The sequence below is a fragment of the Globicephala melas genome, chromosome 9 (assembly GCF_963455315.2).
Source record: "Globicephala melas chromosome 9, mGloMel1.2, whole genome shotgun sequence".
NCBI classification, from domain to species: domain Eukaryota; kingdom Metazoa; phylum Chordata; class Mammalia; order Artiodactyla; family Delphinidae; genus Globicephala; species Globicephala melas.
The window spans coordinates 68398701-68423098 of record NC_083322.1 but is presented as its reverse complement, the minus strand read 5'-3'; the positions used below and the strand labels follow the sequence as shown (position 1 = coordinate 68423098).

At 35.8% G+C, this 24398-nt stretch overlaps 1 protein-coding gene across 1 annotated transcript in view; it reads left to right on the top strand.

Annotated features, from left to right (window-relative positions):
- The window catches only part of CRPPA (CDP-L-ribitol pyrophosphorylase A), a 303327-nt gene that overhangs the window by 175523 nt on the left and 103406 nt on the right, over positions 1–24398 (top strand). The window contains exon 9 of the mRNA XM_030857145.3: positions 2892–3023. Coding sequence (XP_030713005.1) covers positions 2892–3023 — 132 coding nt within the window. The remainder of the gene's footprint in view (positions 1–2891; positions 3024–24398) is intronic.

Genomic DNA, 24398 nt, shown 5'->3' with positions numbered 1-24398 from the left:
CCCGAACCCGTGTCCCCTGCATCGGCAGGCGGACTCTCAACCGCTGCACCACGAGGGAAGCCCCAGCATTACTTTTAATATACATAATTAGCTCTAATTTCTAATTAGGTCTCTAATTTCTGTCCTTCAAAAAAAAAAAGATTCACACTTTATCTGTTGAATGTTCTCATTTCAATATAATCTTGTCTCGAGTTTTAGGTTTACCATTTTTTTAGACTCCCAGAGTTATAATTTATTTTTACAATTAATAGTTAATGTAATTAACTGGTATTTAAAAAATTAATTTTGGGCTCTGTTGTAGGACACTCTTTAAGGAAAATTAAAAATGAGTACCTGCTCCCAGCTCTGACTTCCCCGAGAGGTTCCCCAGCTCCTGGCAGCATGCATTTCCTCCTGGGCCAACCCTAATGGCAGTTTCCTGGCGCAGAGCTCATTCCCAGTTGTAACATAGTCATCGTTCCTTCTCTAATTAATGCATTACCAGCATTTCCACTCTTTCATTTCTGTGCATTTTAAATTTCTGTACAGGCTATAATTGCCAGTTATAGTGGTCTTTTCTTTTCTGCTCCTTGTGCTAGTTTTACACAAACCGTCTCCCTACCAACCACCTCCCTTACTTTAGTGCAAGATTTTTCTGAACTCAAATTTTGTCAGGAAGACTTGTATTACACAAGAAATGTCTGTCTGTCTAGCTATCTATCTAGGCTGGCAGTAAGGTTGCCCAGGTTGTGTATTGCAAAATTCTAGGGCATTCCATTCAGTTAAAGTATGTTGGGCAAGGTGGCCGCTAGCATTTCATGGTATCTGAATAGTACAGGTAATTGCACAGTTAAAAGAGTTAAACAGTCCTCTGAGGCTTTTAACTCCAAACAGTATTTAACTCCAAACAGTAGTATTGTTCCCCAGCCCAGCTGGTATGGGGCTAAGTAGTGATCGGGCCATATGGGCTCCGGAGAGACTCTTACCCCCAGCCTGTCCCCTGGCTTCAGATACATACCGTGACTGCAGTTTCCAAAATTGCCTCAGTGTTGGGGAATTAGCCTGCTTTTTGTAGCAAGCACACCACAGCAATTTTAGGTTCAAACTCCTAAGAGTAGAAGCCTTTATAGCACTAGTTTGACCAACTTTGTGAAAGACTACAGGGCAGGGAAAAAGGCAGGGCAGAGGTGGGAGTGTCTTCTGCTTTAGCTCCTGCGCTCATCATCTCACATGAGTTTAGGGGCTGCTTTTTTCTCCCCACTTCTCCCTCTGCCTTGGTTTCTCAGGGGTGAGGGAAGGAGATCACAGAAGGTGGTATGTGAACCATCCTTTCAGAAGGCTTCAGCTGCAAATAGGGACAGACATCTTTTGCAACAGCTGATAGTCATTAGCTTCCAGGTACCAGCAAGGGGAACACCTGGCTATAAGGTGAATTACTTTGAAGGAAGGTCTAGTATTTATAGTTCATTCACAATTCTTCCAGCCTGGGTGTGGTTTACCAGTCAGGAGTTAGTTTTACCATAAGTAATACTCCCTGGTAAAAAAGCTGAAGTTTCACTTTCATAAGTTTTTAGGGAAACAGAGCTTAGGGGAAGGTGAGCCCAGGGTTTCAGGGTTACATGGTCTTTTCTTCAGCTATTCAGCAGATAGAAAAACCTGAAAATTATTCTTTCTGCTTTTTATCTTCCAAAAAAATTGTTTTTGCTTTTCTTTGTTCTTTTGGTTTATGAATTGGACATTTTTAAGGAAAAAAGTCTTTATTGTTACCTTAGATTTCAAGAGGTAGCAGCTATATGTATATGTTTTCAACTGACTATATTTAATGAAAAGTTCCAAGAAAGTTACTGAATATCTACTAAATTAAAATACATTGCACATTATTTCAATTATCTTTAAAAATGGATGTTATATAAGCAATTTTCCCTGGAAAAGCAAAATGTAATGGGTGAAAAAAACCCCTCTCATTCCCTTGTTTTACAGAAAGAACACAATAAGATGTTTTGTTGTCTGTTGTCATAAAGAGCACATTTCCATATGAATGAGCAGAGAGGAAAGGATTAGTATAAGATTGGTATAAGGGATTAGTATTAGTATATAAGGTGGAGTATATTATAAAATGCTCCTAGTTAATAAATACACAAAATTGAACAAATAATTCTTAAGTTTTAAATTTTTGATATTGCAAAAGAATACACATATTTCTTTATGCTCATTGTATATGTACATTTGCATTTCAAATAGGTTATTTTGAAGCTATTGTTGTGATTTAGGTTTTTATATCCCATGAAAGACAGACAGTATTGTATCATCTCAGTAGTAGTAGTTTGCAGCAAAGAGCACAGATCTCCCTGAGACCTTAAATTTAAATGAAAAATAATGCTTAAAAAATAGTCACTTGAATAATTTCAAGAAAAACACTAACACTGCTAAAAGAATTCTATATAAAATTCTTCTGGATTTACTTTAAGGAGTAGATTATTATTAAATTCCAATTATTACTCTGAAAGGGATTCTTCTAAAAAACTTTTATTTGGATAAGCAGTCCCTTATATTTTATTGTTATTGTTAATTTCTTAACCTATTTATTTCTATCTAGCCTAGTTTCAAGTTGCAAATTAGGAAGTAAGTTGAAAGAATTGATGAAATCATATATTCTTTATACCAATATACTTGACTGTGACACAAATTGAAATAGAATATTAGCATTTTATACTTTTCAATTAGTGTTTACTATATCTGTATTTATAAAGGATGATTCATTTTATTAAGTACTTAGGGGTTGAAATGATTAGAAGTTAATAAAATGATAAAAATAATTTCAATATTATATGTGTTTTAAGCTTCTTTAATGTCATACTTTTCAAGGGAAACTGAATGGTACTCTGATTGTTACCTTTTATATTATTTTGCAGGTACAATTTCTTGATTATGAATCAGTACCATTTGGTCAGAAAATGGAAAACCTAATGCAGATTAGAGAATTTGCCAAGGAAGTGAAAAAAAGAAATATTTTATTATATGGCCTTCTCGTATATTACCCACAGGTAGGTAAAATGTTGGTCTCTTCAGATCGTATGTTTTTTAGACTACAGTTTTATTGGTGGGAACCTGATTTTGTTAAAAGCAAAGAAATATTAAAAAAAAAATTGGGCTGGTAAATTACTTATCTATTCATGTTCTGCAGCAGGTAGAAACCCTTGACTCTAAGGGAAAATTAAAAATCAAAACAAGTGTTTTGATTAGGGGGAATAAAAAAGATGAAAATTGACAAAGATCTCACACTAGGTAGCCCACATAAAATTGCCAGATATGCAAAGAAAAATACAGAATCCCCAGTTAAGTTTGAATTTCAAATAAATAATAATTTTATTTTTAATTCCAATTTTGGAATTTGAAATTTGAATTTCATATTTAACTGGACTCTTGTATTTAACTGGCAACTCTAAGGTCACAATCTTAGCCGTTTGTATAATTTAAAGTTGTTTATTCCTTTAATGCTGTGCTAAAGATGTTGGTAATCAAGACTTTAATCATTTGAAAGCAGTGGCTGGCATTTGGGTTACATGAGGGCATGGTATTTAACTAGACAAAAACTTACTGTCGCTGTCTTTTAATAGCGAGTTACTTAAGCTGAAGGCAAAATGAATTAGCATTCTAGATTCTTTGTGCAGAGAAATGCTATTTAAATCAAACTGTTTGGAGAATCTGTTAGAGAAGATGGCTTTGCCCTTTGTGCATAGATACCTTTCATAGAACTTGCAGAAAGCTTCATGGTGTCTTAGAGCTGTACCACATAGGAGTCAAGGAAGTAAGATAGTCAACTGCTTTTGTTTCTAGTGGTCTGGAATAAAAGTGATTTGGTACTATATGGTTGATGAATAACAGCTATTGTTTATGAAATATTTAAGGTGCCTTTTTAGCCTGAAGGTAACAACATTTCTTTTGAAACAAATGGATTTTCGTTGAATATAAGGGGCATCTTTTAGCCAGTTCCTTGGTTTTCTTTAACTTTGAGGTTGTTTCCTCTGCTTCTGACAGAGACAAGCATGACCTCCAGTTGGTCCTAAGGACAAGGCAAAGTTTAGTTCACTTAGGATCATGGAATTGTAAAATGTTAGTGCCGTATGGTTCCTGAAGTCAGCACAACCAAGGCCTAAAGAGAGACATATAGTTGCCCAAGGACATAAAACTGGCAGAGTAAGAATAAGAACTCAGGTCTGTATCTTCCTTCAGGAATGTTTCCTCTTCAATATTGTCTTTGGTTGTACCCTAGATTAACGTGGTGGGAAAAAGAAATCAGTTATTTCTCTTGTGCCATGCAAAGGAGTCATGGACTAATGCTATGCTATACAGGTATAAAATAGTGTTCACTCAGGAAAGCCTCAAAAGCTGGGGAATGGTAGAGCACACACAGTTCTGGACCTCTCTTTGTCCTATGATTTAGACTAAGCACAAAGGGTCTGTAGCTGACTTTCTAGTGGAGGGTCTGGTTGCCAGTTGAAATGGAGCATGGAATTTCAGAGAAAAAGTATGTTTTAGCATAAGTATGTCCCAAATGTTACATGGACCATATTTGCACAAAAAATTCTTTATCGTTATTCTGAATTTCAAGTATAACTGGGCATCTTGTGTTTTATTTGCTAAACCTGGTAACACTTGTAGAGTTCATATTTACATAAGAGCATTCATTTTTTTCACACTTGACGTGTTCTACCCTTTTATGGAATGGAGTACGGTGAGTATCTATGTGACTCTGTACCTATGAAGGCTCCCTGATTGGAAAAGTAGCCTTGTTGAAAAGGAGGAGCCTTTGCAGCCCACTGCTTGGTATCTGACTGCTCTTTTTAAGCACACTTGGACCTGCTAAGCCAGCTGTCTACTAAGTTACCAAAAGTGGCAAAAGGTGGTCCTGCAAGCCCTTCAGGATATGTCTCATTACTTTAGGATGCAAAGATAGTTTACTTAGGTGTTGCTTGTCTCTTCTTAACATTTCAGTAATGATGTTTCAAGTATGTGAAAATGTTTAAAATGAAAGGTTTACTTTTGTCCTTAAAGACACAGATGTGAATTGACTTTTACTAGCCCAACACACTGTCCAATACATAATTCCACCTTAAAGAGCATTTACTAAGAGATCCTGGGATGTTTGTTAGATATGCCATTAAAAAAGAGCTGTGGTTAAAAATTTGGAGAGGCAGCAGTGAATAGAGTTAAACAGACTTCTTTAATGAGGGCTTCTCACAAATCCTTAATATACTGATGAGCATTTCATATCTCCAACCTGGGGACAAGGGCTATGCCATTTTCCATTTTCTCCTGTAATCCTTTAACCATGGATAAATCATGGGACTAATGTTCCCTAAAAGAAACTTTGAGAAACACTCCTCACAAGTATACCGTTAAGTAAAGAAAGCACTACCTCTGTACAGTCTTTTTCTACTTCAGTACTAATTTTTCCATTTAGTTAAAGCAGTACTTCTAAAATTGAGTGCCTCCTTGACACTGCAAACAGCAAGGATATGAAGATGTATAAGGTGGAGCTTTCATTCACTGTTTAGTGAAGAGTGTTGGTCTGTGCTTTCCACTGTGCTGTGAGATACAACTTTTTGTAGTGTTCATACACTGGACTTGTTCCCTAAATCTAATTCATCTCTGTAAGAGCCATTATATGTTTTGTAGGTAGTTATTGTGTATGCTTCTAAGTCTCTGAACAGTGAAACCTTTCTAGATTTTTTTTTAAAACTATTTTTTGTAAGACACTAGCATCAGGTGCCTCTTCTTTGGATAGCTTTTCAGTTTATTGATAGCCCCTCCTTGGAAGAGAGAATGTATTGAATTGACTTCTGTATCTGTGTTACACATATGTTCTTTCTGGCTTAATGAAAACCTCCCTTGTTATGTATGTGATATTTCTGTTAATGCAGATAGTCTTGATATTTGGCCGCACCTTCACAGTGTCGATGTATATGATGTTTATAGTTAAATAGAATTACGTAGGCTTTTTTCTTTTGAAACACATGATGCTATTAAACCTCTGTTTGTGTTTGTGTAGAGTTCTTTTACACACATGTATGGGAGTTTTTGTGTTTGGCAATTTTAAGCTGATTAGTTTTATTCTATTATTTCAGTCTTTCATTGTCTTTTTTGATCTAGATTATAGCATATGATTAATTAGCTATAGTTTTCTTGCATCATATAATTTACAAATTAGATGTCATCTATATTTTGTATATACCTTTAAGGAAAAAATAGATTTGGATAAAGCTAAGGATTGATTCCTTCCTTAGTATCTATAAATGTTCTACAATGTTGTCTGTGATCAATTACTGATAATTTAATAATTCAGTCACTGACAAATGCATCTAATTTTATAATAGCTCAACTCAGTTTCTCCATATTTTCTTTACTGATATAAGAAACTTTAACAAATACTTTACTTAACTCTAGATAAGCTTTATGTGTGTGTTTTTTCTGCCTTTGAGAGAGATTATTTGCTAAATTATTGAATATGCTAGTTTCTTATCTATATCACCATAGTAAGGCACTATTAACTTTTTTTCCCAAAATTGATTTTAAAATATTCTAGTGGCCTCAAAAAATTAATAATTTAAAATGAGCTCTTCGTGGGTAGCTTAAACTTAGAGTTATAGATCAAGTGACAGGCTTCACTGTGTATATATATGTATCTATACATTTATATACACACACGTATATAACTATAAGTAAGAAATATTGGACCATAGTATAAAGTTTTCTAATGTTATCATCCAATTTTCAGTTCCTCACGTTGTAAACAAATCAGGAAAGATTTGAAATTTATGCTCTAGACTAGAAATGTAGCATAAAGCTTGCCTTTACAATTTGTTGAATGAATTTAAATCAGGTCCTATCCCTTTTTTAAAAATACCATACAAAAATAACTATGAATAATTAAAACCAGTTTTTATAGTTGAGTCTATATAAAGGATCTTAGTCCCTTTTTAAGTGTTACTTTAAATAATTCTATGCATAAAATATTATTCTTCATCCTGTTAATCCAGCTTTGTTATGCAAGCCATCATTGAGGTCCATGATATAAAATTATGTGTTTGGGGAACATGTTTTAGTTATTTGAAAATCTGTATCTGATAATATGGCAGTGAACATATACAGACTTAGTATTTCTGTCATGAGCTGTTCAAGCCAGTAGCTTACAGTTTACAGTCTTAATTTTGTTGAAATCTAAAATATTTTTATGATAACTTTGTTTTTTAAGGCAAATATTTGTGAGTTTATATTTTAAAATAATATTCCTTAAAACTGTGATAGTAAGTAAACTGTTTCCCTGAGTTCTGTGAGCCATTCAAGAAGCGGATTGTAGGAACCCGTGACCTATAGCTTGTTGGTCAAAAGTACAGATGGCATCCGAAGTAGAAGTCAGCCTGGTGGGACTGAGCCCTTAAGCCTGGAGTGTGTGGTCAGTGCTAACTCCAGGTAGTGAGTGTCAGAACTGTTTAGTGTGGGAAAAATAAAACACACATTTGGTGGCAGAAGTGTTGAGAACAGAAAAACAATCTTTAGGCCAGTATAAAACTTGCTGTATCTATTATCTACCCAATCCCACCGGAGGTTTTCCAAATTGTGGACATTCTTTCAGCTTAGGTGCCTAGTGAAAATGTTGTGAATCAGCGTCCCCAGCAAACTAACAGTAAACATGTAGCATGAAAAAGAAATTAGACTCTGTTGTCACTGTAATACAACTTCAGCTATACTGACCATTTTACAGGTAAAACGTCTAGGTTACAACGATATTATTCCTTTGATTAGTAACTTTTTTGTACAGACATTACAACATTGAATAATCCACTCAACTGATTTTTGCACTCAGCTTTACTTATCCACCGTCTTCACAAAGATATCATGAGACATCTTATTAGGTGTTTTCCTGAAGTCCAGATCTGAGATTTGTACAGCTGTCCCTTGCTTGAGTGATCTACTGGTATTCTCAAAGAAAGAAATAAGTTTAACTTGTTTAAATGAACATACATTCGACCCCACTAATAAATGATTGATTTTCTACGCCAGTAGCTTTTTAAACACTTTTAAAACATCTTAGAAAAATCCCCAGCTGACAATATTATAGTCACCTGAGGAATTAAATATACAGATTCCTAGTCTGTACCTCCCTGACTCTATTTCAAGAGATCAGGGATATCCCTGGGGCTCTATGTTTCACAAGCTCAAACTGTGATGAAAGTTTAGTATGAGCCAGATTTAAATGACTGATGCAGGTCAGTGGTCCTTCATTACACTGGCATGTTGGAATCACTGATTTCCCTTTGTAATCTGTGTAGGACTGTCACATCAGTGGAAGCTCTGATATACCAGGTGGTATAATAGAATGTTGATTAAGTTTGGTAAGGGAGTGAAGAATGGCAATTTGAAATAGTTTCTCAGGTAACTGAAATCATGTCTTCGTGTTCATTAAGGACAACTGTTCTAAACACTCAAAAACTCTCAGTAAAATAGGGCAGTTATATTGATAAACATAATTAGTTGGAAACAAAAAAAGTGTATAATTGTTTAAAAGATGGATTTTGAAAAGGTATTTTGTAGCTTTATAGAATTAAGAGTCGTAGAACCAAGATTGGATACTAGCTAGCCAGGAACAGTACAGTTAACAGAAATGCTCAACCATCCTGTGGGACTGTGCTAAGAAAAATGCCTCCCATCCCTGATTCTGCTTATATAATATGCCAGGGAACCATGGGTAGGAACTCTACCATAGCTGATCCATAAAATGAAGAGTCTCTTCCCTAGATCTCGTCTGCTTGTTCTGGCACCACTTCCACCTTCTAAGTCTCCTCCATGTGCATGATAGAATCTATAGAATTATGCTACAGAATCGGGGGAAATATAGCTTGGTTTTTTCTCTGTAGTCTCTATAGCGCAGAAATGAAAGATGCGCTGTGGTTAGGGAAGGCATTGCTTGCGCCACTTCGCAATATCAGCCCCATCTATGTTATAGAATCCTGTCTTAGGTTGGAATGAAATCAAACAGAGCACCTTTAACCTGTGTTTACATTCAAGGGCTTGTTATTTGTCTATATCCAGGCTTTCCATATGGTGTCTGCCACAAATATACATTTTTAAATACAATTTTGCATATGAACTTTTATAATAATAAAATTTGCAAAGTCTATAAAGTTTATCTGTAGCAGTTTTGTATTTAATCTGTGCATTTTATGTACTCAGGGCTTTAGAGATGAGTCACACAGGTTCATGGTTAAAGAGTTTCCTAAAATGATTATAACTGATTATTTCTTACCTTGAATTAGTATCTTCCCCTTAACTGAAAAACAAGGTATATGACCCTGAACAAGGGATGTAAGTTTTCTAAGCCTTGGATTCTCCATTTTAAAATGCAGAAGTCAGAACTTCTGTTTGAAAGCGTTTGTCGGATGAGAAAGAGGAGACATACGAGGTGTGCAGGCTGTGTCATGTGGTACCATCAACCATCTCTCACTCTGACACGGGAATTCTAGAACTGGGCCTGGGTTTTCTTTCCTCTCCCTATGTGACCATAAACTTCACCTATACTATTATTTCCTTTATTTTATTCAGAATTACTCATTGTTTGTGTATTTTGTTCTAGTTCACAGAGGGAACTGTTCTCCTTTTTTTGTCAGACACCTTAATAAAGTAGAAGACAAGGGTGGTGCCTTAGTCTGTTCTGCTGCTATAGCAGATAGCATAGGTTGGAGGCTGGAAGAGTGAGATCAGGGTGCCAGCGTGCTTGAGTTCTAGGGAGTTGTTGGTTGCAGAGCGCTGTTTTCTTATTGGATGCTCACAGAGCAGGGAGAGGGTGAGACCTCTAGAGACCTAATTCTATGGACGAGGACTCCACTCTGATGAGTTATCACCAACTGAAGGTCTCTCTTCCTAATAGCGTCACGTCACGTAGGAGTTAGGATTTCAACATATGAATTTGGAGGAGGGGCACAAAGATTCAGTCCATGACAGGGAAGGAATTAACATCCATTAGAGAAAGGTTAAGGGAAATATTAAATATGTTAGCACGTCAGGAGTATGTGCCGTTTATTATCTATTCCTTATCTTCTGTCTCCTTTCTTCTTTGTACTGTCATTTTACTGGGTTTGATACAGTGGGAAACAGGACTTTTGAAAGCAATAGTTGGCTTAGTGTTTTTGTAAGATGGGGCCATTGGAAAGGACTACATCAGGCAGAGCTACAGAAAACAAGTCTTGAAGAGGTCAGGGGTAAAACAGGGGAGCCCCTTACCTTCTCCCTGCTCCTGAATGCCACTGCTCTCTTCCTACAACTACTGCAGCTCTGGGAGGCATATAGAAAAAGGAGGAAAGTTACCAAAGCAGTTCTGTAATTTTTTCTTTTTTAAAAAACAATTGTTTGTAAAAGACTTATGAGGAACTTTTTATAAACCTCCAAAACAGGATGTGAAATGGTGAAATGAAGTTGTTTGGCAAAACATTAAATTAGATAAAGATGTGTAAATTGTTCTTCTGTCCAAAGTGTAAGCAAGATCTCTCTACTTGATGAGTTAAGTGCTATTGTCTTTCTCTGTTGTCTGGGTTTTGAAGGTTTTGTGTGTACTATAAAGGACATCCAGAAAACATTCTCGACAATGAATCTCTTTGTAATTACTTCAGGTAAATTCAAAATAAAACATTAAGAACTACATGAACAGGTCCAACTGCTCTCGGATACCGTTGTGCCAAAAGACCTGAATTTGTAGGATGCAATTTACACCAGTCTTTCCTCTCAAATGCACCCCATTTGCTCTGTGTTCTTAGCCTTCAAGTGTGTGCGATCACTTGGAGAACAGATAGGTGCATGCTATCAAGTAGCAGAACACAGATTTGTTTTTAATGAAAATCTTTGGGGAGATTAGACTTAAAACTCTACTCCCTGCAGTGAGCAATTACTTGGAATTTAGCTGAATTATTTACTAAACTCACATTACTTTCCACGCCATCATACGGCATGTACACCAAACACGCAGCACCAAATCTGTTTACGGAAACCCATAATACCCTGTTCAGAGTAATCAGGCTTTTCAACGTGGGAATGTTGATGAGACTAAATATTTTTCACTTTCAAATTGTTTTGGCTTTTATTATTTAGATTTAGTCATTCTTTGGGAAAATAGGAAGGTTATGAAAGATAATGTCTCTTCAAAACTGTGTATTTGACGTAAAATAGCTAGCTAGTGGGAAGCAGCTGCATAGCACAGGGAGATCAGCTCGGTGCTTTGTGACCACCTAGAGGGGTGGGATAGGGAGGGTGGGAGGGAGATGCAAGAGGGAGGGGTTATGGGGACATATGTGTGTGTATAACTGATTCACTTTGTTATAAAGCAGAAACTAACACACCGTTGTAAAGCAACTATACTCCAATAAAGATGTTAAAACAAACAAAAAAACAACTGTGTGTTTGAAAAACTGAAACTATTTTCAGGGAGTTTGGTTAGCTTACTTGGCAGGCTCATCAGAGAGAGTAGCAATAAGCTATTATACTTAGACATATCTAAATGAAATGGGTTATTACTTACAAACTTCCGCTACAGAACTCTCCTTCATTTTTTTGAACAAAAAAAGCAAAAGTATGAATGAAAAAGACCATGGAAAATTCTTAATGAACTAAATCCTTTGGACAATGTATTAGCTAACTATCACTGCATAACAAATTACCCCAAAACTTAGTTGCTTAAAACTACATATATAATCTGACAGTCTCTGTGGGTCTCTGGCTCTGGGTCTATCTCAAGGCCACACTGAGAATGGTCTGCTTCCTAGCCACTTAGCTGGCTGTTGAAAGGATTCAGTTTCTCTGGGCTGAGTCTTCAGTTCTTCACAAGCTCATGGTTGGAGGCCAGCCTCTATTCTTTGTCATGGGGGTTTGTCCATAGAGCATCCCACAATATCAGAGCAAGCAAGAGAGAGAACGAAGACACAAGTCACAGTCTTCTGTAAACATAATCACCAAGTGACATCCTGTCACTTTTATTGTATTCTGTTCATTGGAAACAAATGACAAAGTTTTACCTACACACAGGGAAGGTGATTCACATAGGGCATGGCTACCAGTAGGTAGTGATCGCTGGGAGCCATATCAGACGCTGCCACCACAATAATACCAGAATGCTAATATTACAGCCTAAAAACTATATTTCTTGCTACCCACTCCAAGCAAAGCAAGGGGTTTGTAACCTAAATAGGGCCAGAAATGTGTTAAGGTGAAAAACATGATGCACACAGATTTTACATATATATATATATATACGTACATACATACACACGTACATATGATTACACAAACTTACTTTTTTCTTGACACTTGAATAGAGTAGTAACAGCTAGAGACAGTATAGCAGGGAAGTGGGGAGCCAACGAAATGGAAGCTTAGTTTTATGTTATCTGTACAATTTTAAAAAGCTTGATTTAGGTCAGATCCGCATCAAATAAATTAGGGAGCATATATTCATAGATAGGCTCTATTATTTCAGTTCAGGTTAGTGAAGCTAGTATTACAAAATAATTGCTATAAAATGGTGGCTTTGCATTTGAGGGAGTTGAGACTCATTACAGTGGAGCATATAACCCAGAAGTGTTGTGTCTCAGAGGCCTGAAAAACAGTTTCCAGGAAACAGAGTTGCTGTAGTAAGTCAGGAGAACTAGAAATAAAAAGAAGCCAGTGAATCTCACAACTGGAATCGTTTTGGTAATCTTCAGGGAAGATGTGTTTGTGGACTTGTAGAAAGCATTGAGAAACTTCATTGGGCGTTATCTGATTTCCTGTAAACTGTTTCTCCAGTAAAACTCCTGTCATATTACTAACATCAATGAAAAGTTGGAAATAGGATCTAACTTCATTCAATACCCAAATTCTGATATTTTAACTAATGAAATAGAAAAAAAAAATAGGCATGGCAAATAGGTTGAGTAATTATTCCGTGGGAAGTGGAGAGTTTTCTAATGCATGTGGCATTATTTCAGCCCTTTGAAATAAAACATGTTGTGTATATATATGTATATATATATATACTGTTCACAGCAGTTTTATGTAGAATTTCCTTAAATAACGTTAGAGGGAGGGAGATATCTTTCTCTGTTTATTTTCATTTTATGTAACTCTAATTATCCAAACTGCAGAAGCAGCTGTACAAAGAACTCTAAAATTGCAGTGTTTAACTGAATCAAGTGGAGAGAACATGATGTGTATGCTAGAGGACTTGAAAACATCAAGCAGAGTGGGAAGTGAAACTAGATAGAAGCAATGTGAAGTCAAGATAATAAAGATTTAGCATTCAAAGCCAATGGCAATAAGTCTGAATACTTAGAAATATTTGGGGCCTATTGACTTTTAGATATTGCGCATCATTTAGATTAAGGGTAACATTTCCAAAATCTGGGACTGTCTAAGGACCATGTTCCAGGAATGAGAGTTGGTTGTATGTAAATTCCTTATTCTCTGCCCTAAACCATCAGGATTTAGAAAAGATAATAGTTTGTAAATTTAGAACATGTGTTTATTGTCTCTGAGAATCCTATCAACATTTCTGATTATGAACACAAAGGAAGTATAGAGGGACCTTCTCCATTGAGAGTCAGGAAGCTATGAGTAATGTTTGGCATAAAGATTTGTGTATAGAAAACAGTGAAGTTTATTAGTTTTCCATCCATCTCATTACTCATCTTTGACAACTGGTAAGGAAATATATTTTAATTAAGCTTCAACTTTCTGTTACTGAATGCATAATGGCAATTATATACTAATGCTATTAGGAAATGAGTTGGTTTAATAACAAACATATCTACAATCACTCTTTTAGAATCTGGATTTTAATGGGCAGAAAAAGCACAGATGTTTTACAAAGACACCATTCATGATTATTATTATGCTTCGGTGAGTGTTTATATTTTGTATGTTTCTAATCACTATATCATGCTGAAATCCTATATAACGAAGAATATAAGGAAAGAATGTTCAAGAGTACCACAGACAATTTACCATTTTTTTCAGCTAAAATTATTTATTTTAATCTTTTGCATTTTTACTCTATTTCCTTTTCAAAAATACGATTCTCCATGTGTATTTATGGCCTAAAAGCTTCTGAATCGTAATAAATTTCATAACTAGGCTACAGATCTTCTGCTATATGGACAGACTTTTTACAAGGGGATTCAGGAACACAAGAATTTAACGTTTATTATAGGACATGCTGTACTTTTTTTTATTGTTTACCACAAAGACTTTTTCATTAAAAGATTCAAAGAGAGGAAATTTAATTTTTGTTCATAGGCTTGCAAGCTGAAATTCGGGCAATGTGAAATGTATTAAAATAGAGACCATTAAAGTAATCTATATACCACTTACTGGTAGTATGTCCTTACCTTTGGTTTGTAGGTTTGAGCCAATCTTATGCTCTATTCTTGATAGTGAAGTCAATTAAAAAAATTGATTCTCTAGTGAGGATATGCTGCTTTGAACAGATACCAACTACCAAATATCAAGTTACAGGCAAAATTATTAAATGTATAAATGAACAGATTTATGGTTTTCTAATGCATCTGTATTATACTGTATGTTTCTAGTTCCTTTCTAGTGAAAAGTCAGGCCATTTCTTATTTGTCTACTGGGTACATATCTTTGATTCTGACTTAATCTGTTTAGTTTTGAATTTTAAATAGGAATAATAAATTTGCTCAATATATGTATATACGAGGGTTTAAAATAATTGTGCTATATTCTTCATCATCTTAGTCCTTTTGTACCTTTATTAAATTTTTGACTTCATATTTAAGATGTTTTGATGCAATTAAGGATTTAGGCTCTTCAGAGAGGGTGGTCTCTTCTCCCTCTTTTAAGAAAGTCCAGCATTAACACAACATTATTAGTACTCTTTTGACCTTCAAGAGAAGAAATAGGCTAAAAACCTAGATAAGAAGTTGCTAAAAATCTAGTTACTGAATTCTCAGGTCCGGCCCATGATGAGAATAGGCATGACCCCTAAATCTAATTTTTTAGATGGAGATGTTACAAAATTAAAAAAAAAAATACATACTAATCATAGAGCAACAATTAAAACACTCAGTGGCAAACATTTCTGAACGTTGATAGCAATTTCTATAATGAAGGCATTGCATTTACCCTAAAAAATAACCAGTTGAACAACTATATAAATGACTGGGAAGCAGCTTAATAATTTTCAACGAATGACCTGGTCAGTATGATTTCAAAAAGCCTCAGTCATATTTTCCAAAGTCGTGCTGCTTCTTTTATAGTTACCGTTTTTTCTCATAACCTAAAAGAACACCAGGCTTTGCCAGCACCATCACAAGAACGTGAGTTTTCTTCACAAATATACTTTCTCAAGTCAAGTAGATCATAAGTGAATGCTTCCTACCTTTCCTCAAATTTTTACTGAGTGTTTTAAGGCCTTGGGAAGAAAGACAAGGTTTGTGGGTTGTTTTTTGTTTTTAAATATGTGCAAGGCCTTTTGTAAGGCATCTTGAGGAAGTCAAATGGTGGCTGAGACTTGACCTTCGCCCTCAGGGAGAGGTTATACTGAAGGAACTATATCAGGTTAATTAGATGTTATAAATGCATAACTTCTGCTTTTTAGAGCTTAATTATTTCCACAGGTATGTGTTTCCCAGTGGTTAGCTAAGCAATAACAAACGTGGCCCTTGTGGTAAGTTCATGACAATAATGGCTTTGGCCAAAATGTTCATTTGTGTTTTTCCATAAGTTGGCTCTAGTAGCGCTTACTTGTCTTTAACTTCATTGAAAACAATTTTATTAGCTTGTTTTGTGACAGCTGTCATATTAGCATGCATTTTCTAAGAAACTTATCAAAATTGATGAATTTTTGTATAGTCATTTTAATACTGAAGATGGGAGAAAACAACATTTTCGGCATATTATGCTTTATTATTTCAAGAAAGGTAAAAACGCAAGTGAAACACAAAAATCATTTGTGCAGTGTATGGAGAAGGTGCTGTGACTGATCGAACATGTCAGAAGTGGTTTGCGAAGTTTCATGCTGGAGATTCTCACTGGATGGTGCTCCATGGTCGGGTAGAACAGTTGAAGTTGATAGCGATCAAATCAAAACAATAAATTGAGAAGAATCAACGTTACACCACGCGGAGACAGCCAACGTACTGAAAATAGTCCAAATCAAGCGTTGAAAATCATTTGCACCAGCTTGGTTATGTGAATCACTTTGATGTTTGGGTTCCACATAAGCTAAGCGAGAAAAACCTTCTTGACCATATTTCCACATGCTACTCTCTACTGAAACGTAACAAAAACGTTCTGTTTTTAAAACAAGTTGTGACGGGCAATGAAAAGTGGATACTGTACGATAATGTGGAATGGAAGAGATCGTTGGGCAAGCGAAATGAACCACCACCACCACACCAAAGGCCGGTCTCCATCCAAAGAAGGTGATATTGTGTATATGGTGGATTGGGAGTACTCTATTATGATCTCCTTATGGAAAACCAAACAATTAATTCCACCAAGTACCGCTCCCAATTAGACTAAACGAAAGCGGCACTCCATGAAAAGCATCCAGCATTAGTCAACAGAAAACGCATAATCTTCCACCATGATAACGCAAGACCGCATGTTTCTCTGATGACCAGGCAAAAACTGTTACAGCTCGGCTGGGAAGTTTTGATTCATCCGCCGTATTCACCAGACATTGCACCTTCGGATTTCCACTTATTTGGGTCTTTACAAAATACTCTTAATGGAAAAAATTTCAGTTCCATGGAAGAATGTAAAAGGCACCTGGAACAGTTCTTTGATCAAATAAAAAGTTTTGGGAAGATGGAATTATGAAGTTTCCTGAAAAATGGCAGAAGGTAGTGGAACAAAACGGTGCATATGTCGTTCAATAAAGTTCTTGGTGAAAATGAAAAATGTGTCTTTTATTTTTACTTAAAAACCAAAGGAACTTTGTGGTCAACCCAATATTTTGCCTTTTGCCACCAGCATGGCTGGTTCTGTGGAAGTCTGTACCTTCTAAAACCCTATATATTGCACTTGAGATTACAGATCTTTTCAGCTAGTGTATCTTTGGGACTTTATAAGAAAGCATATGTGCTAAGGTAAAATAGGAGAGAGCTGTCTTGTTTAAGCCGTTGAGAATAGTGAATTTCCTGGCTGACTAAAATGTACAGTAAAGAAAAATGATCAGTAAAATTCCGAAAACCTTACCAAGTTTTTATTTTTAAAAAATCTTAGAAAAGTTTGAGAAATTACTAAATTTGTTTGTACTGTTATAGCTTATGTAGCTTTAACGAGGTGTATGAAGAAGGGGAATTTTCCTCTCCAGGACATTTCGTATAACTCTAAGTGCTAAACTCAAGTGGAAATTTTAGAATTCTGTAATGGTTTCATCAGATATCCAAAGTTTAGATACAGTGGCTAAATTACTGCTAGCTCCTAGCTTTCTCAGTCAGAGTTTAAGTTGGTTTATACTTTTTGGATATGAATTTGATTCAGATTTCCCTTTGTCGCAGTTCAAATGTCATGTATTATGTCTAATATGTTATCTTAGATGGGAAACATGAAAGTTTTTAGTCAAAATGCCAAATTCACTAAGATTTTTATTTTAAAAAAATGTAGACTATGCAATGTTTGCAAATTATAAAATTGTAACTTAGGTAAATAGATTGATAATTTTTAATGAGCTGGAAAATAAACATACACTTGCCATAGTTTGTTATATAACATAGAACTGTGAATTAATTTCATCTTTAAATATTCAGTTACCTTGAAAATAGTGATATTTTGTCTCTGAAACATATTATGTAGTAATAAACGTGTGTAAATCTACTTTATGTAGCTTTCTGTTAATGTATAAATTTCAGTATTTTGCTTCCTGAACAAATTTTATGATCATTTCAAAACTTAAAAAATGCAGCATTTATGTCAGTTTCAACTAAGTTTACTGGAGGCACGATGGATTTTTAAGCCAGTTGAATTAATTGGGGAACTAATTGGCCTATCAGTTGGGAAATTTTAATTGTAAATGTCAGAAACAAAACACAAATCGCTTTAACAATATAACTGAAAAATTCAAGTTCATGGCTTTATGCATTATAGGACCCCAGATGCTCAAAGGGGGGACTGCCTCTTTCTATTGTCTGTCTCTTCTCCACCCCTCTATATACCCAATAACTTGGGTCTTTATTTTCATGTGGTTTTCTGAATAGTATCAAACATAAGCACCAGCTGCTGCAGGTCTATATTCTGTAAGTTTAGTAAACTCAGTGCAGAGAGAATATCTGTATCCTAGTATCTTCAACAAAAGTCTTGGCTCTCATTTTCATTAAGCTTATTTGTAAAACGTGTCTTTATTTTCTGATTCAATTACTTGGGCCCATGTAGATGTTCATTTTATTAACCAGGCCTACTTCATATGCCCACCTTTGGAGCCAGGTTAGCTCACCCAAACTACATGGATGAGTACAAGGGTTGGGTGCATTCCCAAAAGAAAATTGTGGTACGATTCCCCACAGCATGGGGGACAGGCTGGACAGGCCGAAATGATAGATTATTAACTATTCATGTTATGGACTACATGTTTGTGTCTTCTCCAAATGCATGTGTTGAAATCCCAGCCGCAATGTGACAGTATTAGGAGGTGAAGCCTTTAGGAGATAAGTGGGTCATGAGGGTAGAGACCTCATGAATGGGATTAGTGCCCTTATATTCTAGAACATTTGGGGATACAAGAAGAAGACAGCAATCTGCAAACCAGGAAGTAGGTTCTCAGCAAACACTGGATCTGCCTGCACCTTGATCTTGGACTTCCCAGCCTCCAGAACTGTGAGAAATAAATATTTGTTGTTTAAGTCACCCAGTCTATGGTAATTTATTATAGCAGCCTGAACTGATACAATTTTTAATTTGGGAAATTTTTCTATCTTAGTAAATGTGTAAGATAAAGACACAAAATATCTGTGTCCACATGATGTTAATTTGGGTGCTTGTTTACTAATTAACTGTGGAATTACAGAGTATCAGATTTTTAGGGGACCTTAAAATGCAGGTAGTCAGACTCTTCTCGAAATATTACCAACTGTAGTTATTTTTAGCCACTTGTGAAGTGCACTGTAACTTATATATTGCTAAAATATAGTTCCACTGTTTGGAAAACATTGACTCTGAATAATGAAAATAGCCACTATTTGCCTCATCTTCACTCCACCATGCTCCCTGAGAGAGGAAGGAGAGGATGGTCACTTTCTGAGCGTCATTCTTTGTTTTTGTGGCAATGGGAGGAAACGGGTTGAAAATGACTGTTCTATCGCATCTATCAGCCTTGCCATAATTGTCTTTTTCATAGAAAAAAAAATTAGAGCTTTCATGTATTTATACTGTTTATCTAAACGCTTAGTTTCAGTTTCCTTTATTGTAATTTTTTTTCCAGATGTGATTTGTATTGTATATATATTGACCTTCCCTTTTCCCACTCTGGTACTCACCATCACCTATCATGCTTGTTCTCCATAGCAATTTAACACAGTCTGCGCACAGTGCTTCTTATTTATATGTGCTTATTACTCACCTCACTCACCTAATATGTGAACCCTAAAAAGGCAGAGGTGTGTGTGTTTATGTGTATGTGTGTGTTTTAATCTGGTTTACCGATTTAATTCTAGTATATGGATTGGTGCCTAGTACAGAGTAGGCCCTTAATAACTATATGTTGATATACTAACGTGTACTGTGCAAAAATGAACGTATACTTGCACATATTGTCAAAACATAATAGATTTGAGTGGTATCCTTACCTTTCTGATTTAAAGTACCGTCATCCCTTGGTATCTGCAAGGGATTGCTTCCAGGACCGCCTGCAGATACCAAAATCTGTGGGTGCTCAAGTCCCTCATATAAATTGCCTGATACAGTTGGCCTTCTGCACCCATGGGTTCAGCATCTGTGCATACGGAGGACCAACTGTGCTATACTTCTCTGATGCTTTCTATTAATGCTGCATTCCTGAAAATGTATAAACTATTAACAAAAAAGGATTAAACCACATTTATGTTATCAGTTGAATTTATAGAGGTAAAAGTTATAATGAACTCCAAATTGTAAGTCAATATCATTCATAAACATGAGTGCCAATTGGCTTCTCCCAGGGATTCAGAGACAGTTTGTTATTAAAAAGCCTACTACAATAATTTGCCATGTATTCAAACTAAAGAAGAAAAATATTATCTCAAAGTTGGAATAAAAATATGTGATAAAATTGATCACTAGGTCATGATAAATTCTTAGCAAACTGAGGGTAGAAGTAAAATTTCTTAACTTGCTAAGTGATATACCAAAAATTTAAAGCAAACATCAAACTTAATATGTATTGGGAACATTGCCTTTAAAATAAAGAAGATGAAAGGAATGGCCACAATCAACCTTGTTCTGGATGTCCTAACTAGCACAGTAAGACAAAAGAGAGAAATAAAAAGTTTAAAGGACTGGAAAGTAAGAAACAAACCTTATCAGTATTTGCAAATAATATTATCTTATTAGAAACTTTGAGAACCTGCAGACCAATTTTTAAATTTAAGAACTCAGGAGAGTTTTGCATATATAATCAACATACTAATAAATTTTTATTTCAACATAAGAACAAACAGAAACTTTAAATGCTATCTTTTATTAAATAGAATTATACTAAGTGGTGGGTGTGTATTCCTTTGATCTCCTTTCAGCTTACAGGGTCTATAATTACTCTTAATTCATTTACCTTACAAAGAATATGATTTCTTAGTGTATTTATATGTTGAAATTATTTATCTTCATTCTTAGACATAGCTCAAAAATATTGAGAGAAGAATGTTTAGAAAAATATAAAAGCAGAAAATTTTAAATTAATTTTTTATTGGAGTATAGTTGATTTACAATGTTTTGTTAGTTTTTGCTGTACAGCAAAGTGAATCAGTTATACGTATACATACATACTCTTTTTTTTTTTTTTTTTTTTTTTTGCGGTACGCAGGCCTCTCACTGTTGTGGCCTCTCCCGTTGTGGAGCACAGGCTCCGGACACGCAGGCTCAGCGGCCATGGCTCATGGGCCCAGCCGCTCCGCGGCATGTGGGATCCTCCTGGACTGTGGCACAAACTCGTGTCCCCTGCATCAGCAGGCGGACACTCAACCACTGCGTCACCAGGGAAGCCCCATACATACTCTTTTTTAAGATTCTTTTCCCATATAGGTCATTAAAGAGTACTGAGTAGAGTTTCCGGTGCTTTACAGTAGGTCCTTATTAGTTATCTATTTTATATTTAGTAGTATATATATGTCAATCCCAATCTCCCAATTTATCCCTCCCCCCTCTTACCCCTTGGTAACCATAAGTTTGTTTTTTACCTCTGTGACTCTATTTCTGTTTGGTAAATAAGTTCATTTGTACCATTAAAAGCAGAAATTAAAAACCATGAAAAAAACTCTTTTTGAGTTGGAAGAGTTCAGCAATAACGTGAACTGCTAAGCAATAATGGGTTTTTATATCTATGTTCTAGATGTTTTTGTTTCAGGTTTCTGCAGGCTTTCTCACTGCATTATCATGTGAACAGTCATTGCCTGTTAGGTACCAGCTTTATTGCTTAAGGGAATTGCTGACATGCCAATTTATTAATCTTTCACAATATTAGGCATTTACATGTACGTGATATTTACATTTTGAAAAGCCGTGTGATTTTACTTTTAGCAAAATTTTTACAGAAAAATTTTAATGGACTTATAAGACATCTTAAGATAATGATAAAGTAGCTGCATCTTGATTAATTCAGTGGTGTGTAGAAATCAAATTAGGCATCAACTTACATTTCTAATTGAATCTTTAGGCCTCAGATTATTCTTTTTTTTTTTTTGGCTGCATTGGGTCTTCGTTGCTGCGCACAGGCTTTCTCTAGTTGCGGCGAGCGGGGGCTACTCTTCGCTGCGATGCGCGGGCTTCTCTTGTTGAGGAGCTCAAGCTGTAGGCGCATGGGCTTCAGTAGTTGTGGCACGCGGGCTCAGTAGTTGTGGCTCACGGGGTCTAGAGCACAGGCTCAGTAGTTGTGACGCATGGGCTTAGTTGATCCACGACATGTGGGATCTTCCCGGACCAGGGCTTGAACCCGCATCCCCTGCACTGGCAGGCGGATTCTCAACCACTGTGCCACCAGGGAAGCCCCCTCAGATTATTCTTGAACTCCATAAGTGTTTTGAATTCGTAGGAATATGAATGCCATGCAGAAAATATTTAATGCAGATCGTGTTCATAGTATTTCTAGATGTCTATTTTAAATGTAGCTATTCCTGTGATTAAATACTGTTCTTGAGGTAAGGAAAAAATATATATATTTTAATACTGTGTAGATTTGAGGTTTGTGCACTAACCCTTTCAATTTCTAGTGTGAGAGAATGCTTTTCAACATCCATAACGTTTAACAGTTCATAGTTATGCTGAGGCATTCATCTGAATTACTGTAACGGTGAGAAATATACCACTTAGTATGTATTGAAGCATAGCCAGTTTGCTTCTTGCACGAGAACTCATCTGAGGTGGTAGAAATTCATTTATTTGTAGAAAAATAGTAATGTCCATAGAAGGAAAGGCATTTCTTTTGGAAGTTGACAGATCTTAAGGTGATAGTTTTGGAATAAATTAGAGTGAAACGTATGGTTGCTTGGGTCCATGAAATTAACAAAATCTGGTTGTCAGAAACACCATGAATAGATCTACATTAATGAATTCTCTAGTCAATACAAAAATACTTCATCAAGTAAGAAAAAAATCTTTTCTGAAGTTAAGGAAAAAATTTATGCTTTGAATATATACTCAGGAAATATACAAATTCTACTTGGAAAAGTGATTCAAGAGGGTTTTATTTTAATGGTAATATGAAAATAATTTTAGTGTGTGTTTACAGGATTAGTGTTTTCTTTGTTTTTCTTGGCTCATTCTGCAGAGTTGCAACTTAGATTCATACTAAATGGTGTGTGTGTATGTTTATAGAATTGGTAGAAGACTTAAGGGCATCAATTAAATATTTTAGTTCTTTTATTCTAATCTAGTTTACTGGGACAGTTTTGTGCTATGATGTTAAACGAGATTTTAAAAATTAATTAGGGTCTTTGGACATATTCTTTATACATATCAAAGGCACTACTGTCAAAGATTTAAAAAAAAAACAGACACTAGCTGAAGCTATGAAAACAGATTTTATTCAGTAGCTACTGACTGAATACTAGGAGGAGCCGTTGAGTTCCATTTGATTTGTGTTTAGTTGAGTGGGCCTTTTAAAGGGAGAATGAAGGAGTGGGGAAGAGCTGAGAGAGTGCGCATCAAGTGAGAAATAACAAAAGGTTGGTCAGTATAAATGTGATGAGGCCAGCTGTGTCTGTCAGCTGGCCATTACTAACCTTATGATTCTGTCCTCCCACAGAGTCTGGGAGACCAAAGCCCTATCCTTCCTGATGATTACATTTCAAAGGAATGACTGAGTTTCTTGAGAAAGATCCTCTTGACTTGTAGGAGATACATATACATCTCAAAGGGACCAAGAAAAGATTCACAATTTTTTAAGTCCTTTTTAGTAACTCCTCTGAAGGGGGGTCAGGGGCTTATCTGGGATTTGCTGGAACAAACAGTAAATTCTACTAGCAGTGGTTTTTTTCCCCTGGGGTTAGGGTTATCCTGGGGACAGGGCCATAGCGCTGTTAGAAGTTGTGCTAGAGTTTTGTCATCTCTTAGTGCAGAGGTTTGGGCAGAGTCTTCATGTGCCAAGAGTTCTGCAGTTCTCATGACTTTATGTTATACAAAACTCAAAAGGAAAAAAACCCCTAATTTTCCAGTAGAAAATAGAAAATTTGACATCTAAAGGAATGAAGGAGATACTGTCCTGAATTGAAAGTTTAGTTTTTTTGCATGTGAGACGATGCTAAGGTTTACAGATGTGTGTTTTCTTTTAAAATGTTGTTTTTTGTTTTTTGAGAAAAAGTGAATTCACATGGTTTTAAACTTAAACCGTATACAGTAGTACCCAGCGGAAAGCCTTCTACCACAATATCCACACCAGCCTGGTTCCCATCTGCTACCCTAACAGTAGCATCTGCCCTTCTCGGGTGTGTGATTTGGTTTCATAACTAGTTTTCTCTTCTGTACCTGAAAGCTTTCTTCAGATTCACAGTGGTGTAGTCATGGTGTAGGTGTGTCACAGTTACCATGTTTACCTTATTCTGTTTGACCTGGCTTTAGGTAGGTTTTTGCTTTTTTTTTTAAAGTAATGACAGATTCCAGAAACCCAATCCAGAATATCAAACCAACTCTTAGGGATTGGGCCTGTATTTTTATTTATATTTATTTATTTTTAAACATCTTTATTG